This window comes from Sarcophilus harrisii, chromosome 5 (assembly GCF_902635505.1).
Source record: "Sarcophilus harrisii chromosome 5, mSarHar1.11, whole genome shotgun sequence".
NCBI classification, from domain to species: domain Eukaryota; kingdom Metazoa; phylum Chordata; class Mammalia; order Dasyuromorphia; family Dasyuridae; genus Sarcophilus; species Sarcophilus harrisii.
In genome coordinates, this window is record NC_045430.1 from 199,793,797 (window position 1) to 199,809,762 (window position 15,966).

At 45.5% G+C, this 15,966-nt stretch overlaps 1 protein-coding gene across 4 annotated transcripts; it reads left to right on the top strand.

The window, feature by feature from the left end:
- Positions 1–8,234, top strand: REPIN1 (replication initiator 1). 4 transcript variants are annotated; one of them, XM_031939378.1, is made up of 4 exons: positions 1–201; positions 1,661–1,805; positions 2,090–2,167; positions 2,911–8,234. In XM_031939378.1, the coding sequence occupies exons 1-4, from the start codon at positions 97–99 to the stop codon at positions 4,734–4,736; spliced, it is 2,154 nt and encodes a 717-aa protein (XP_031795238.1). In that variant the 5' UTR covers positions 1–96; the 3' UTR covers positions 4,737–8,234. The 4 variants fall into 4 exon arrangements, with proteins under 4 accessions (XP_031795238.1, XP_031795239.1, XP_031795240.1 ...); XM_031939379.1 differs by having other exon boundaries at positions 2,914–8,234; XM_031939380.1 differs by having other exon boundaries at positions 1,661–1,766.
- Positions 8,235–15,966: the final 7,732 nt, after the last annotated feature.

Consider the following 15,966-nt stretch of genomic DNA (forward strand, 5'->3'; position numbering starts at 1 on the left):
GGGCTCTGCCAGGGAAGGAGGGAGGCACAGAGGGTCGGCGCGCGGACAGGGGGAGGAAGGAGCGCTCGAGGGAGCCCGGGAGGTGCTGGGGAGGGGATGGGCCTGGCGGCGGTGAGGCTGGGCCTGCTGCTGGGCGGGGAAGCGGCCCCAGTTTCCCCGTACATGGATGGGAGACGGGCATACAAGCACACGGACCGGGAGGTACGGCCCTGCGGGGACAGCTGTAGGAGGAGCGCGGAGGGGGTGGCGGGAGAGAGGGGCGGAATTTGGTGGGGAATGGCGGCGCCGGTGCCTGGGGTGCGCGGGCAGGCGCATGCGGGGGCGGGGCGGCGCCTGGGGTAGGAAGGAGAGCGGGGTCTTGAACACTGGAAATTGGGGGATTGACGGGAAGGGGGAGCAAAGGACGCCTGAGACTCTTGTGAGACCGAAGCACGCGTGGGTGCCCAAGTGTGTGTGTGTGTGCACATATCTCTGCGCAGGTGCGGGGGGGGCGGGGGTCGCGCGGGACGTGCGGATGCGCACGTACACCTGGAGGTGCGCCCGGGGGGGGAGGCGCCCCTGCGGGGGGAGGGGGGAGGGCGCGCACGCCCCTGCGGGCGGGAGGTGTGCGCGCTGCGCCGCCCGGCGGGCTTCCAGGCTGGCGGGCCCGCGTCCCTGCCCTGCCTTTGTTCTCCGCCCCCGCCCCGGGGCGGTCCGTGAGTGTGGGCGCAGGCCTGGCCTTCCGACCGTCCCGGGGACTGTAGACACAACTCCCCAGAGACCCGGGGGCGGCGGCGGCCCTTAGCGTCCGCAGAGCCCCCTTTGCACTCAAGCACCCGAAGGCCTGCACACGTCCCGGAGTCGGGCCGTAGGAGGTGCTTTGTTTTTTACGTCTTTGTGAAGTTTGCCTCCGTGCAGCTTTTAGTCCTTTGTGACTGCCGAGCTTTGGGGGCAAGCAGAACTAGTCTAATGAGTGTGTGGAAGGAAGGAGGGTGGGCTTGTTTTGGTTTGCCCCAAAGGTTTGCAGACCCAGAAAGCTCGGGACACTTCAGGAGGCAGATTTCAGATGGACGTGGGGAAAGAAAAGAAAACCGGGAACAACTCCAGTGGTTAACAAGTGGAATGGGGGGCTATGTGTGTCTGTGCCTGTATATAAGTAGGTGCATATTTATGGGAGGGGTATAATGTGTATTCTCTGTAAGTAATCCCGGCCTCTCCCTACGCTTCCAGGCTAAGTATCCTTAGTTCTAACACGGTCCTTGGCCTTGCAGCCTAGATCCGTCCCGATCGTGTTTCTGATTGTACGAGCTCAAACTTGTTAGTGTCCCTCCTCAAAGGGGGTGCTTAGAACTGAACATAATCCCCCAGGTGTGGTTTGAACAGGGAAGCTACTGTCAGGCTGTTTCTTCTTTGGTACCTCCCTTATCTCCGCTTAAGGTTGCTTTTGATTCTTTTGGCCGTGATGTTGAACTGGATTCATAGGAAATGGAGTCCAGTGAAACCCTCAGGTGCCTCCCCTCTCACACCGGTGAAATGACAATGATATAAAATACTTGTGAGGAAACTCGCAGTTGCTTCACAAAAACTAGTTTTTCCAAATCTTTCTGGGAGGACTGACCCTGTCTGTCAGTAGTTGTTCAGTGTGGGGGTAGTGGAGTGGATGAAGTCTTTGTTGTTACAGGCATCCCTACATTCTGGAAAGGATCGGAGATATCTCTCTTCAGGGAGAAGTAGGTTCATTCGGAAACGAGGCTGGAAGGAGAATCGTCTGTTCCTGCATTCCAGGGGTAGGGTCTGGGGCTTCTTCCTGATCCCTCCTGTGCTTGGTGAGGGTTACATATATGGGGGGGGGGGGGGGGGGTCACATTTTAAATGATGGCTACAGTGGGGCTGGATTTAATCTTGTATCCAACTGCTTAATCTATGGGAAAGGGCCAATTCTCTGTTTCTCAAAATAGAAAGGAAAATTAGAAAAGCAGCAGAGGAGGGAGGGACACAGAGGAGATGACAAGGCAGGAAGCTGGAAGAATCCTAATAAAGAAAGCCTTGTTAAGAATCAGGATCCCTGCCACTTCTTCCCCTTATTCAATATGGCTGTTTCTTCTTATAGGATCTTTTGGGGAGGAGCCATGTGGCAGTGGGGGGCAGCTCCCTTCTGGTGGGGGCAGGGTGCTCCGGAACACTACAGGTAAGTGTCCCTTTGCTCAGTCCCCTTGGTCCTCTGAGTCTTGAGCACCTTCTTGCTATTCTACTTTGCTGTGGCCCTGAAGGTGTTGATGTTCTGTTCTTTCTTTGGGTTAGGGAAAGAGTAGGAAAGATAGACTGAACTTCCCTGAAGGATGACTTATTCCTTGCCCAGGTTTGTTTAAAGGACTGCCTTCAAGAGTGCTTAATTGAGCTAGGAGATTATTCCTTTATAGAGCAGTAGGGTTGATGTTGGCTTTTCCCTTGTGCTACAAAGATGATCAGAGTAGATAGTCACTGTTGTCTGAGTTTAAAATCTAGGGGAGAGCACTAAACTTGGAATGTTTAGGACTGACTTTGTGAAAAGCAAGAAGGTATGAAATGATTAAAACAAACCAAAAAAAGTATTATTATTATTTTTTTGGACTGGACCTGTGATTACTATTGTACAGGGAACTGTCCTCCTAATTAAAAAAAAAAAAATCAGCTACTCTTTCTGATCTTTGTGAGTTGGCTGGGACCCTGAAAAATTTAAAGGCCTTGCTTGAGGTCAGACCACCATTATGTCATAGGCCAAAACTGAAGCCAGCTTTTCTAACTCTGAAGGTGGCTATGATATTTAGAGTGAAACAGCACCCTAAGAAAGATGGTTATAGATGAGGAAATGGAGTTCCAGAGAGGTCATTTAAGATTTTCCCTAGGTCACATAGTAGCCTTTTAAAAATAACTCTGATTCTTTCTTCCCAGCAGGGCTGGATCGTCGCCGCAGGAGACCCTCTGCTATGGGTCCAACTCGGCCTCGGCTTTTCTCTGGATCCTTTCAGGAGTCACTCCAAGGGTCAGACCAGGATCCCCGTAGGATTAAATTAGAAGGGAATGTGGCATCTAGTCATGGAGGCCTATTCCAGGGTGGTGCTTACCGTTGTGCCCGCTGTGGGAGACATTTTCCTGGATGGGCAGCCTTGCGACGTCATACTCGTCGGCATCATGGCCGTCCACCCTTGCCTTGCCCTGAGTGTGGCCGTCGATTTCACCATGCTCCTTTCTTGGCCTTACACCGGCTGGCTCACTCTGCTGCCACAGCCATACCTCCTGCTACAGGTTTCCTCTGCCAAGTCTGTGGGCAGAGTTTCAGGAGCTGGGCGGCCCTTGCACTTCATGGCCAAGTTCATGCCTCATCTGCCCGAGCAGTCGCCTGCCCCAAGTGTGAGAAACGCTTCAGCCGAGCCTCCCAGCTGCGTGCACACTTGCGACAGAACCACCCACCTGCTCCACCACCTCGCCGTTTCATCTGCAGTGGCTGTGGTCAGAGTTTTGCACAGTGGGCTGAGCTAGTTGCCCACAAGCAGATACACGTAGCTGAAGCACAAGCATCAGAAAAAGCCCTTGCACCACGGCCCCGGGGCCGCCCAGCACTTACTGCTGCTCAGCCAGGGGGTGATGCTGCTGACCGACCTTTCCAGTGTGCCTGGTGTGGCAAATGTTTCCGTCACAAGCCTAATCTGATTGCTCACCGCCGTGTGCATACTGGTGAACGTCCCCACCAGTGCCCTGAGTGTGGAAAACGTTTCACTAATAAGCCCTACTTAACTTCCCACCGGCGAATTCATACCGGTGAGAAGCCTTATCCATGCACTGAATGTGGGCGCCGCTTCCGGCACAAACCCAACCTTTTGTCTCATGGCAAGATTCACCGGCGCCCTCAGGGTTCTGTGGAGGCCACCAGTAGTCAAGGGAGTTTCCAGCTTCCACCTCAACTCTTGGAAACTCAACAAGATCAAGTCATAGACCCTCAACAGGACCAGGTTGTAGATCCTCAGCAAATCCAGGCCATGAATCTTCAGCAGGAACAGCTCGTAGAATCCCAACAGGATCAGTCCACAGACCTTCAACAAGGCCAAATGGACTCCCAACAGGACCAGGTCTTGGATCCCCAGCAGGACCAGGGAATGAACTTTCAGCAGGACCAGGAAGTGGATCCTGCTGTCTCCTATAACTATGATGAGTGTGGACGCATGTTTCGGAACCGAAAGTCTTTGCGTGGTCAACAGCAACTACATCCTGGGGAACGTCCTTTCATATGTAGTGAATGTGGAAAAAACTTTAGTAAGAAAACCCATTTGGTGGCCCACATCCGTATCCACTCAGGTGAGCGGCCCTTTGCCTGCCTAGAATGTGGGCGCCGTTTCTCACAAGGAAGTCACCTGGCAGCCCACCGTCGTGATCACGCCCCAGAGCGGCCCTTCATTTGCCCCGACTGTGGCAAATCTTTTAGGCACAAGCCCTACTTGGCAGCCCATCGCCGCATCCACACAGGTGAGAGGCCCTATGCCTGTCCTGACTGTGGCAAGGCCTTCAGCCAGAAATCCAACCTTGTGTCCCACCGGCGCATCCATACAGGTGAGCGACCTTATGCTTGCCCTGATTGTGAGAGGCGCTTCAGTCAGAAATCTAATCTGATCACACACCGCAAGAGCCATGGTCGAGAAGGGCCATTCATCTGTGCCACCTGTGGGGAGAGCTTCAGTCATGAGCAAAAGCTCCTGACTCATCAGAGGAAGCATGTGGCCTGACCTGGTAGGAGTGGGAGAGCAAAGACGGGGAGATAAACTTTGAGGAGTAGGCAAAGGTGTCATGATGGAAGATGTTAGTGATGGTAATGGAGTAAGGAATGGGAGGCTTCTCTTGGAAGTTGGTCAGGACCCAGGAGAGAGGACTCAGTATCCTTGCCTCAGCAAGTCTGTTAGAAGTTTCCAGATAACCCCAGGCTGTTTCCACCTCACTGGAAGTTCTTCTCTTCTTGCCCCTTGGGGAAGAAGTATTTGAAAAGAAGATGCATCAGCAGCTGGAAAGAATGAGAACATCTGGGACATATGCAGAGATCTCCAATATGTTAGGCAGCATTTGAATTTATTTAGACATCTCCAGAGAAGGAAATGCCCTAGTGATGTCAGTTTTTGGCAGCATCTGATTTCTCTGGTCCCCTTCACACTTCCTTTCCTACCTACCCTCTTCTGCCTCCCAGCTCAAATCTACCCTTTTCCTTCACTTTTTTTTTTTTTTTTATGTATATGTAACTTCTCTACCCATAACTGGTTTCAGCTTTGAATTCTCAACACAGCATCTTTTTTGCCTTCCCTCCCAGATCAAGACTTTGTCTAAATCCTTAATTTCTTTTAACTCTTCTAGCTTTCATTACTGTACTATAGAGACAGACAGACACAGAGGAATGGGATAGGCATGGAAGAGATCTTAACCTGTTGAAATGGACCTTTGAGTTCATCCAGTTTGCATCTAATAGAGGAATTGATCTCATCTCATATATTTAACAGACCAGCCTCTGCTTAAACACTTCCAGGGATGGGGATGGAAAATCCTTTGAAGATAGTTCATTCTGTTGCTTAATATCTAATTGTTGGAAATTTCTTTTTTACATTAAGTGAAAGGGCATTTCCTTATATTCTGCCTATTGGTTCTAGTTCGGTCCTCTGGAATCAAGCCATATAAAGTAAGTCTGGTTCCTTCAAGTCCCAATGAATAAGGCAGATTTTCAGCTATGGCTACAACATATTTTCTTCCTTTATTGAATTGCAAAAGTTGGCATCTGAGAAGGCTGTTTTCCAAGGGAAATGTGTGTAGAGGTAACTCGGACAATAAAGTAAGCATCAATGGGACTTAGCGTGGTGGGTGAAGGAGAATGGGGTCAGGTCCCCTGCTTTAGGAATTCCAGAGTGCAGTAGGCTTTAACAGTTTCTTATGCCTAGGAATTTCTAGAAAATGCAGCGATTTCAGCCATAGAGGTTGTGATAATTTTCTAGGAGGGCAAACTGAAGCCACTCAGGACTTTCTGGCAAGCAAATAGAACTGGGATAAGAACCCATATCTCCAGGGAGTTTTATCTTCCTATTTTTTTGCTGTGGGTCTTCCTATAGGTTAAACTAGGGAAGGCAGAATCATCTTTACTGCTTTTACTTTGCCACTATTTTAGGATCACAGATTTAGAGCCAGAAGAGAACAGTTTAGATATTATGTCCAATCCTGGCATTTTACATATAAGAAAGTGAGGCCCATAGGCCTGTTTAAGGTCACACAGATAGTAAGTGACAGTCAAAATCCAAATGTGGGTTCTCTAAATTCGTTTTCTCTAGATACTGCCAGCATCATCAGTGTGATTAAGATGTTGTTATAAGGTTGCAGACTTTGGTTAGACCCAGATTTTGCTCTTTATTAGCCAGTGCCCTAGATGGTAATCAAAAAGTGACTTTAGTAGGGAAAATAGTTCTAGAGAATATCAATTATCCCACATTTGGTTGCCAGTACTGGGCTAATTCTCCTTTCGTGTCAATTCATATACACAGAAATGAACATACATGCATACATACATGTATGTAAATGAGGTCCAGTAGATGGACAGGACCTCTTTAAATGTTTTTTCTGCCTTCCATGGGAGATTTAACTTCCAATATTACAAGTAATACTACTTTATATTTAGTTATTGTGTATATGCCTCAGATTCATGAGCTTAGATAATATTAGAACTGGAATACTTAGATAACTAGTATTTGATAATTATCCCTGGGCCATCATACTTGATACCCTCTATTTTGGCTTCCATGGTGTTTGCCTTTTACTATTTTACTTCTGACAGATCCTTAGTCCATTTCTCTTTTTGATTCTTCATCATCTTACCCCTTTATCATGTGTCTCTCAAAACACTTAACCTTCTTCTCTCTGCCTTTTTTTTTTTTTTTTTTTTTGGATAATATTTTTTGATCCCATAGCTTCAGCTATCACGTCTATGCAGGTAACTGCCACATCTTTTCTGGTCAAACTGGATAACTTCCCTATTACTATCCTGTCCCTTTTTTATTCATGGCTTTCCCATTCCAATCTTTATGAGAAATTGATTCTTCCCTAGAGCTCCAGCTTCATAGTTCCAACTGCTCACTGTGAATCTCCATTTATGTGTTCTATTGGCACAGTAAAATCAGTCTATCCAAAACTGGGCTCGTCCTATAATCTACAAAACCTGCTTTTCTCACATCCTCTTTTTGCTGTAACCACCATTCTTTCAGTTATTTATGCATACAACTTGCCATTTTTCTGAAACTTCTCTCCCCAAATCTAGTATTGATAATTCTACCTGTACAATCTCACCAGTTATAGTTGAGGGTCTCATTTCATTGTCTAAGCTATTGTAATAATCTATTTCATCTTTATGCTTCCAAACTATCCCCTCCTTGCTGCTTAAACTTTTTAATGCACTGCTTTGATCATGTCACTTCTCAAAAATCATCAGTGATTCCTTATTACCAAGGAAAGTAGAAACTCTTGATCCTAGCATTTGAGATATTCCATAATCTGTTTTCATCCTTCTTTTCTAGCATATTTCCTATAACATTCTTTACTTGAGGTAAGCTGGGTTTTGCTCTCCCCCATTTTCATCTTGTCCCCACCCATCTCTGTTCCTTATGCTGTCTTCCATTTTTGGAATTTTGGAATATGCTTCCCTTCCCACCCACCTTCACCTCTATTACAAAATACCTTCCTTGAATACTCAAGTCAGGTTTCATCTCCACAAACCTTCCCTCACTACCCTCCCCCACCATCCTCTAGGTGAATGTGATCTTTCCTTTCATTTTTTTATGAACTTTACATTTAATTTCACTTTCCCGTTGTATCATTGTTATTTCTGTACCTGTCTGTTCCCCGGTTAGATTGTATGCTCCTTACGAGCAGGGTCTGTGTTTTGTCTCTCTTCCTAAAACTTAGAATAGTTCACATAGGAGGTGCTTAAAAAATGTTTGTTCAGTTGAATTAACTAGTCCAACCCTCTCATTTTGCAGATGAGGGTACTGAGGTTCAGAGAAGTGGGAAGCTATATCCAAGGTCACACAGCTAGTTTGTGGCAGAGCCTGGTCTAGGACTCAGGTTAGTGCTAGTTTTGCTTCCCCATCATCAATTCCCCACTAGATTGTGAAGTCCTGAAGGGCAGAGACTGTCTGCTAATTCTGTATCCCCCTTCCCCCACCTCAGCAAGGACAACATAATAAATGTGTTCGATGAATTAATGAAGTGACTCCTTTGAGTTAAGATCTCTTAAAATGGAAATGTTTCCTTCCAGAAGTAGTGTTAACAGCTCTCTCCTGTAGCATTTAAGTTTTATCAAATACTTTTTTCTACATCTTTCCGAGCTAGGTAGTGGGCATTTTATCCCCCTTACCTTTAAAAAAAAAAAAATTGCTTAGTATTTTCTCCCAGTTACATTTTAAACTTTTTTTTTTTACATTTGTTTTAAAATTTTTTGAGTTCCAGATTCTCTCCTTTATCCTCAGCCCCAACTCCAGTGGAAACCACATGTGAAATTATGCAAAACATTTCCATAAAAGTCATGTGAAATTTCTCACACTATCAACAACAAAAACATAAAAAAACCTAAAAAAAAAAAAAAAAAAAGTATGCTTCAGTCTCATTCAGACACAATCAATTCCTTCTCTGGCAATGGTTAGGATTTTTCACAATAAATCCTTCAGAGTAGTCATGAGTCTTTGTACTGCTGAGTATAGCAAAATCATTTACTGCTGATCATCCCAAAACATTGCTATTACTGTGTTTACAATATATTTCACTTTGCTTGGATTCAGGGAGGACTTTCAGTTTTTTCTGAAAGTATTCTGCAGATCATTTGCCATAGAACAGTGTCCATCATAATCATAGACCACAGTTTATTCAGCCATTCTTCAATTGATGGGCATCCCCTCAATTTCCAGTTTTTTGCCCTGAAAAGAGAACTGCTATAAAAATTTTTTGTACGTTTGTTTTTCATTTTTTTGTATGTTTTGTATTTTCTTTTTAAATCTCTTGATATTCATGCCTACTAATGGTATTATTGGTTCAAAGGATATGCATGAATTTAAAGCCCTTTAGGCATATATGGTGATTTTTTTTTTGATCATTTATTAATTGGGGCACCTCCTTTTCAAAAGAGGAAATGGGCATAATGAAGTGACTTGTCCTTGTGCACATAGCTAGTGTGGGTAGTTAGTAGGGGGCAGAGGGGGAGGAAGGTGTGTCTTGTTACCCAGACCTCAAGTTGGTTACTGCTTATTTCGTGTTCTTTGGTCACATCATGCTATCTCCTAAGAATTCATCTGTGGTCCTATTTACTATCTGCTGGTGTTTCTTCTGAAATGTTACCACAATTGTAAAGGGCAGGTCAGTTGTCTGAAGGTAGCAGCTGTTGCTAATGCCTTTGAGCAGAGTACCAACTCTCCCTCTGAAACTCCCTATGGACAGAATATGAAAGGATGAATTTGAACCTCTCTAATATTAGACTGGCCTTTATACTGGGATTACAGGAGTCAGTATTGATAAATGAGAGAACAAGAAATAGAACTCATCTTGGTAAACTGACTGTGGACTGTGGTTACTTGAGTGCTTTTTCCTAAGTGTCTTTGTTTTGTGTTCCTTGTGCTTTGTGTACTGTCTTGTACATTGGGTTCTCTGTTTCTAAACATTTTGAATTCTTGGGCACAAAAAGTACCTCAAAGTTTTGGAAAATAATACAATCAGTTACAAGTTCAGTAACAGTTGATTACTTGTTTCCACATTTGTAAGAAATCTGTTTGGTTCATTGACCTAAGGCTCTCCTGAGATCTCCCACTGCTTCCAGTACATCTAGACCTTTCTTACAAGGAATTAATTAGAATAGCACACAGTCATATTAGCAAAGAATAAGGCCCTGAAGAACTTGAAAAAGAAAGGGAATGAATTTTGATCATTGCAGTAGGGAATCGGTCTATTTGGTGGAGGCAGAATCTGCTTCAGTATGAAAACACCATGTTCTTGGTGGGAACAAGTCCCAGAGTGACCTCCAGTGGCTTTGTGAAGAACATATTTGGAGTCAGTCCACACTTTTGTGTCTATCATGTGCCAGATGGCATAAGAGAAGGCAGGCCAGGGATGGATAAGGAAGTTTCAGAGAACCATATTATACCACTTCTAACTACAGAATATTTTGGAAACTACTACCTGCTTGTGTATAGAGGAGGAGATGGGCCTAACAAAGTGGCTTGGGAGATATGAAGGGCACCAACTCCTATTCCTTCCATTGAAAATCAGTAAGCACCAGCTATGTGCCAAGCACTGTGCTAAGCCTTGGAGATACAAAAAGAGGAATCTTAATCAAGGAAAGCTATATGTGGGATAAATAGGAAATAATTGAGAGGAAAGATATTAGAAATAAAAGGGCTTATGGAACAGGAGACTAGTGTTAAGAGGATTGAAGAAAAATATACTGGGAAGTAAAAAGTAAGACTAGAAAGATAGGAGTGGGCTAGGTTATGAAGGACTTTGGTACCAAACAGCATTTTGTATTTGTTCCTGAAGACAATAGGAGACCTCTGTAGTTTGTGTCTGGGGGGGAGAGGAGGAGGTGTAATATGATAGGATCTGTTCTTAAGGGAAAAATTTTTAGTGGCTTGGCATAGACGGGGTAGAGAGACTTGAGGCAAGACTGACTCACCAGCAGGCTATTGCAGTAATGAAGATGAGATTCTGAGGGCCTACACTAAGTCGTGGCAGTGATAGAGGAGAGAAAGAGGACTTAGTTGAAAAATAATGCAAAGGTAAAATCAACAGGTCTTAGCAGCAAGCTTATGTATGGGGGGAAGGGAGGGATGAGAGATAGAAGATAGAATAGTGAATTGATGAGGGATTAAGATTGCCTAGCAGCAGTGAGGGCCCTGTTTAACATGAATTTGTAGTGGACCTAGTCAGAATGATTTTGTGGTTTTCTCCACTTTTAGCAGCACATGTATAGGAACAAAGGCAATAAATGGGGGTGATCCAAGATTGAGACTTGGCTGGATGTCATCAGTGATATATAAGGAGGCTTAGGGATTTAAGAGAGGAGGATGGTGTAGAAATGAATTGCTTCATTAGAACAGAGTGCCTAATGCAGAAGAGATGTGGGAGAGAATTGAGTGATCAAGGAATTAGAAGTCATAATATGTATGAAGAGTAGGACTGTGTAAGAGGTGACAGAGGGAAAAGTGAAAGGCCAACAGATTAAGATTGCAAGAGGATTTTTTAGTTCTTTTGAACATGGAGTTTGTACATCTGTAGGTGATGGCAAGAACAAGGATATAATACTTGTGTGTGGCTGAGATAGGGTAGAGGAATAACTTGTGGGAGATGAGTAGGTTTAAGAATTGAGTGGTTAGGGTATTTGAGATTCAAAGTTTGTTTGAAAACCTCCCTAGTATGAGAACAGGAGTTGGGGAAGAAAGGAAAATTATAAATTATATATCCAATTTATTGAAGAAGGGAGAATGTCCTGATAGTCTGTAGACAAAAGCTACTAGCATTTTGATTGGATGGTAGACATGAATAACATGAACCTCAAAAGAAAGGAGGTTGTTGATTGGTGGAGGAGAACCTGAAAAAAGGCACTGGAAAGCAAGGAATATTCCAACTCTGCCTTGACTAGGAAGCTGAGGAGAATAATTGAAGGTTCAGCCAGTATTGGAGTGGCCAAGGAGGCTATGACATTAGAGGAAAGCCTAGTTTCTGTAAGAACTAGTAGATAAAAGGAATGGAAATTCCAGAGGGCACAGGGTAAGGGCTGGATGGTATTAGGTTGGGATGATAAAGATTCTAGAATATTAGAATTGTGCAAAACTAATTAATGGTAGGATCTAATAGACAATAGATCTAATGCCTTTTCAGTTATACCATGCTTTGTCCCAGGAATCAATAGACAACTTAAATTTTTTTGCTAATTAATAATAAGGCATCTGTGCCCCAGTTTTCTCATTTATAAAATGATAAGACTAATTTAAATGAGTAAGGTCCCTTATAGATCTAAATCCTGTGATGCCCTGTTCCCTTTTCTTCCTAAAGCCTTAGCTCCCCTGATCCTCCCTGAACTTTAAGGAACTGTTTTATTGACACTTATTGTTTGCATCTATGCTGACCCTTATGATGTTTTTAGTGATTACAAAATCTTTTAGTTAGGAGGCATGCTGTGGCTAATGTTTCTGTTGAAACACTAGAGTGAGGTTCTGGCTACTCCCAAACTCTGTTAACAGATTGCATAAGATCTGACTGCCTACTTAACAGTTTTTCATATCAAAAATCATAGGTTCTTTTTTGTCCTGTTTCTCTTCACCTTTTAGAATCTGGAGAAAGTTAACACTTAATTTACAAATCAAGAAAGTGTTTCTGTCACACCCTTCAACATTACTTACTTTAAAAACTTTTACAATGTTAATATACATTTTAAAAAATTAATGAAATCTCAAACTAATTGCATTTAAGGTTGTGATATAAAAATCCTGATCAGAGTCTTAAAAAAAATGATTTTGCAGTTTTAAATACATTGCCCAAGGTCTCCCACTGCATCCAGGCCATCTGCAGTCGTCCTGATCTATATCTGGTCTTGGACCCAGAAGATTCTGGAGGGGAAAGTGAGGCAGGTGACCTTGTACAGCCTTCCCTCACTTCAATTCACTTGCATGTTATAGTGTTGAAGTTTGGGGTCACAAACCTGTGTCACAAGGTGTCTCAAAAGAATTTGCAGGCTTGAACCCGTTTGCTCCGTCAAGGAGCAAAGTTTATTGTAATTGTACTGCCATTACAAAGCTGGTTGAATTCCAAAATAAATTAGCAAGTAAACAGAAGCAGAGAGACATATTTATCCAGTTTTCCATCACTGACATGCTAATTCTATGATCTAGAGGAGTTTTCTCTGGAATTTTGTTATCACTGCCCAGATTATCGGTTAGCAATGATTTGAGGAGTGGTGCATTCAGAATCAGACAGATTGAACCTGGGAGTTTCCAGAGACAGACTCCAAAACCAAGAAGATTTAGGATTTAGTGACTTATTGTTTGAATAGAAGCCTCCCCCTAAAACCAGGGGACCACAAAATCACAGTATGTCAATATCAACATCTCCCTGATGGCACCGTCCTCTGGGAAAAGGACAGAAGAACCACTAACAAGAAAGGAAAATGTGTAAATGCCCTGAACTTTCTGCTTCTCCTTCCTTCTCACACATTCACTTTAAAAGTAACTTTAAGCTACTGCTCTCTTGAAATGCTTTCTCAAAAGTCACTAGTGAACTCTCTTGCCAAAAACAGTCTTGATATGATGGAAAGGGCAGAGGCCTTGGAGCAACGAGGCTCTGAAGTGTTTGAACGTGGACAAACTGCTTAATGTCTCTGGGCCTTAGTTTCCCTAGACTTTTCTGTCAAGAGTCTTACTCTATATAAAGTTTGGGAGATTAACTATGCAATAAGGTAGGTGGTGCCTGGGATCAACCACTGACCCAAGGGAACAAAGGGTCCCTGAGGAGGGATAGGGCATCTTCATCTTAGGGGAATCAAAAACAACCTTGGGGAGGGCTCTTTGAAGTGGAGGGAAAGAAAGGTGCAGTGAGGATCCTTGAGTCCCACACTCTCGTGTTTGATAAGCGGAGTCTGAGGCCATGGAAATGAAACCCTGCACTCGGGCTGTGGGGAGTGAAAACCCATAAAATGGGTGGGTGTGAAGGGGAGCATCAGGGACCTGAGCTCGGCCTTCTTCAGGAACCTGGGGTGCCAGCCGAGGCTTCGCTGTTTTATTCCGGGGCGGGGCGGGGCACCACTTAGGGCCAGTCCCGTGGGATGGGGAGCGGCTAGGAGCGTCTGCGGGAGGCTGGCTGAGAGGATGCCACTAAATGTGGAGCGGGTACCGGACAACAAGGTCTGGCCCGGGGGCGCACTAGGAGTCTAGGCCTAGCCGACTGGAATGCGGCGGGTAGTAAAGGTGAATCTGGGTTAGAGGAGAGGATTCGTGGCTGAGGGCCCCCAGAAGGTGCCCGGCGGCTTCCTTTCGGCAAACCCTCCCTCCATTCCATTTTTAACAATGACTTTGTTTTGCCCGGGCATCCAGGGGCTTAAAGCCCGAGCCGCGGGGCCCCGCCCCGCCCCGCCCCTCCTCCCAGACCGGCTTCCCGGGGGCCGTAGGCGTTTGAGAACAAAGAGGATTGGCCTCTCTGGCCTTCTCCCATAGGGCCGCCCAGGCCGCCTGAGAGGGATCGCCAATAGCAGCGCGGTCGCCTGGGCCGCTCCGCCCCCCTGCCAATCAGCGCCGCGGGCCGGTGCTTCCCGCCCGCTACTCGGCCCGGCCCGGAGCGGCTGCGGGCTCACTTAAGCTGCCCAAGGCCGCGAGGAGGAGGCTGTGGCGGGCCCCGACGCCCGGCCCCGCTCCCACCCCTTCTCTCTGTCCGCGTCGGAGGGAGGGCGGACGGACTCCCCGCCTCCGGCACGTCCGCCCCTTTAATACCCAGGCAGACGTCCTCCTCTGCGGGGTGCGCTTGGGGGGCTTCTGAAAGCCCTCCCGGGAGAAGATGGGCGAGACCCGGGAGAAGATGGGCGAGACCCGGGAGAAGATGGGCGAGACCCGGGAGACCGGGAGGTGGAGGGCCCGTGGTTGGGCCTGGAGAATCTGGGGAGGTCCGGCCCGAGCAGGGGCCGGGTGGGGAGGCCATGGGGGCCGTACAGCAGAAAGAGGAGAGAGCGGGGCCCTGACTTCTGGAGGCTGCGCTTTCGGGGCTCTCTCCGGGAGAGAGGCCTTGTGGTCTTCCCTCTCCCCCAGAGTTCTTTTGGCGGTGCGTCTGAAGGGACCGGGACTTTTTAGCGTGCGAACTGGTGGAGTGGGAACGGGTCTGCACGGACTCATTCCTCATTGCTGTCCCGTACTGCCTGGGAGGCCTCGCACAAGTCCTTTCCCCACTGTAAGGGGGCATACTGACGTCCCTTCTTCCCCGCTTTCTTGTGTTGGCCTAGAGCACCTCAGAACTTAGCTTCTCGTCTAGTAAAATGCGTCTGGATTAGACATTTTAAAAGCAAATTTTTTTTTTAAGAAAATATTTTTTCTTCTCACTTCCTCCTGCCCCGTTAAAGAAAAAGAAAGAAAAACGCCCACAAAAATCGTTGTAACAAGTCATTCAAAACAAATTCCAGTTTAAAAAAATGTGCATCTTGTTCTGCACCCTGAGTCCATCCCCCTGTCCCTCAGAAGGTGATTTCTGAGGACCTGCTAATGCTGGAGTCTTTGATTTTCCACATCTTTGAGGAGGAAACTCAGGCTTGAAGAACCTTTAGAAAAAAATGTCAATTGGTGCAAATTTTTTATTATAAAATTGTTTTGAAATGAAAATTTTCACCCTATCTTTGCCTTGCAAATTTTTTTTTTAAAGTGTAGTGCAATTCTGTCTTGTGATTATTTTAAAATTCTTGTTCTTCTAGTGTTGAGTGATTTGCCTGACACTAGTACCAAAGCACAGGTTTTCTTACAACACTTATCTTTCAAAAGGGAAGGAAGTAGTGATTCTTCTTTATGAAAGGGAAAATATGTTTGTGCAAGTTCTCAGGAGATAGAATATGAGATGATGGAAGTACAAATTATGATGCGGGTGTGTATGGGGAGGAATGGTTATTACCTGAACTTGTCCCCTTAACTTCAGGTAAAAAATAGGAAGGGTGATGTCAGTGTTTGTTCTGCCTTTGGGAGTGGGGCATCCCTTGCCTCCCTAAAAGAGAAAGAAAAACACTTCTTTATGCCCTAGGACTAACTAAACTAAGAAAGTCAGTATCCTGAAGTTATCTTGAGAAAGGAAGGGGAAGTGAGCAGAATGAATTTTCAAGGATCTGAAGCTTATTAAAACTAGGGCAGAAGACAATCTAAAAAGAGATAGACGATTCCAGGATCTGGATTTGGAGCTAAGGGCTGGCATGCTGGGAGACTTCAAAATGGG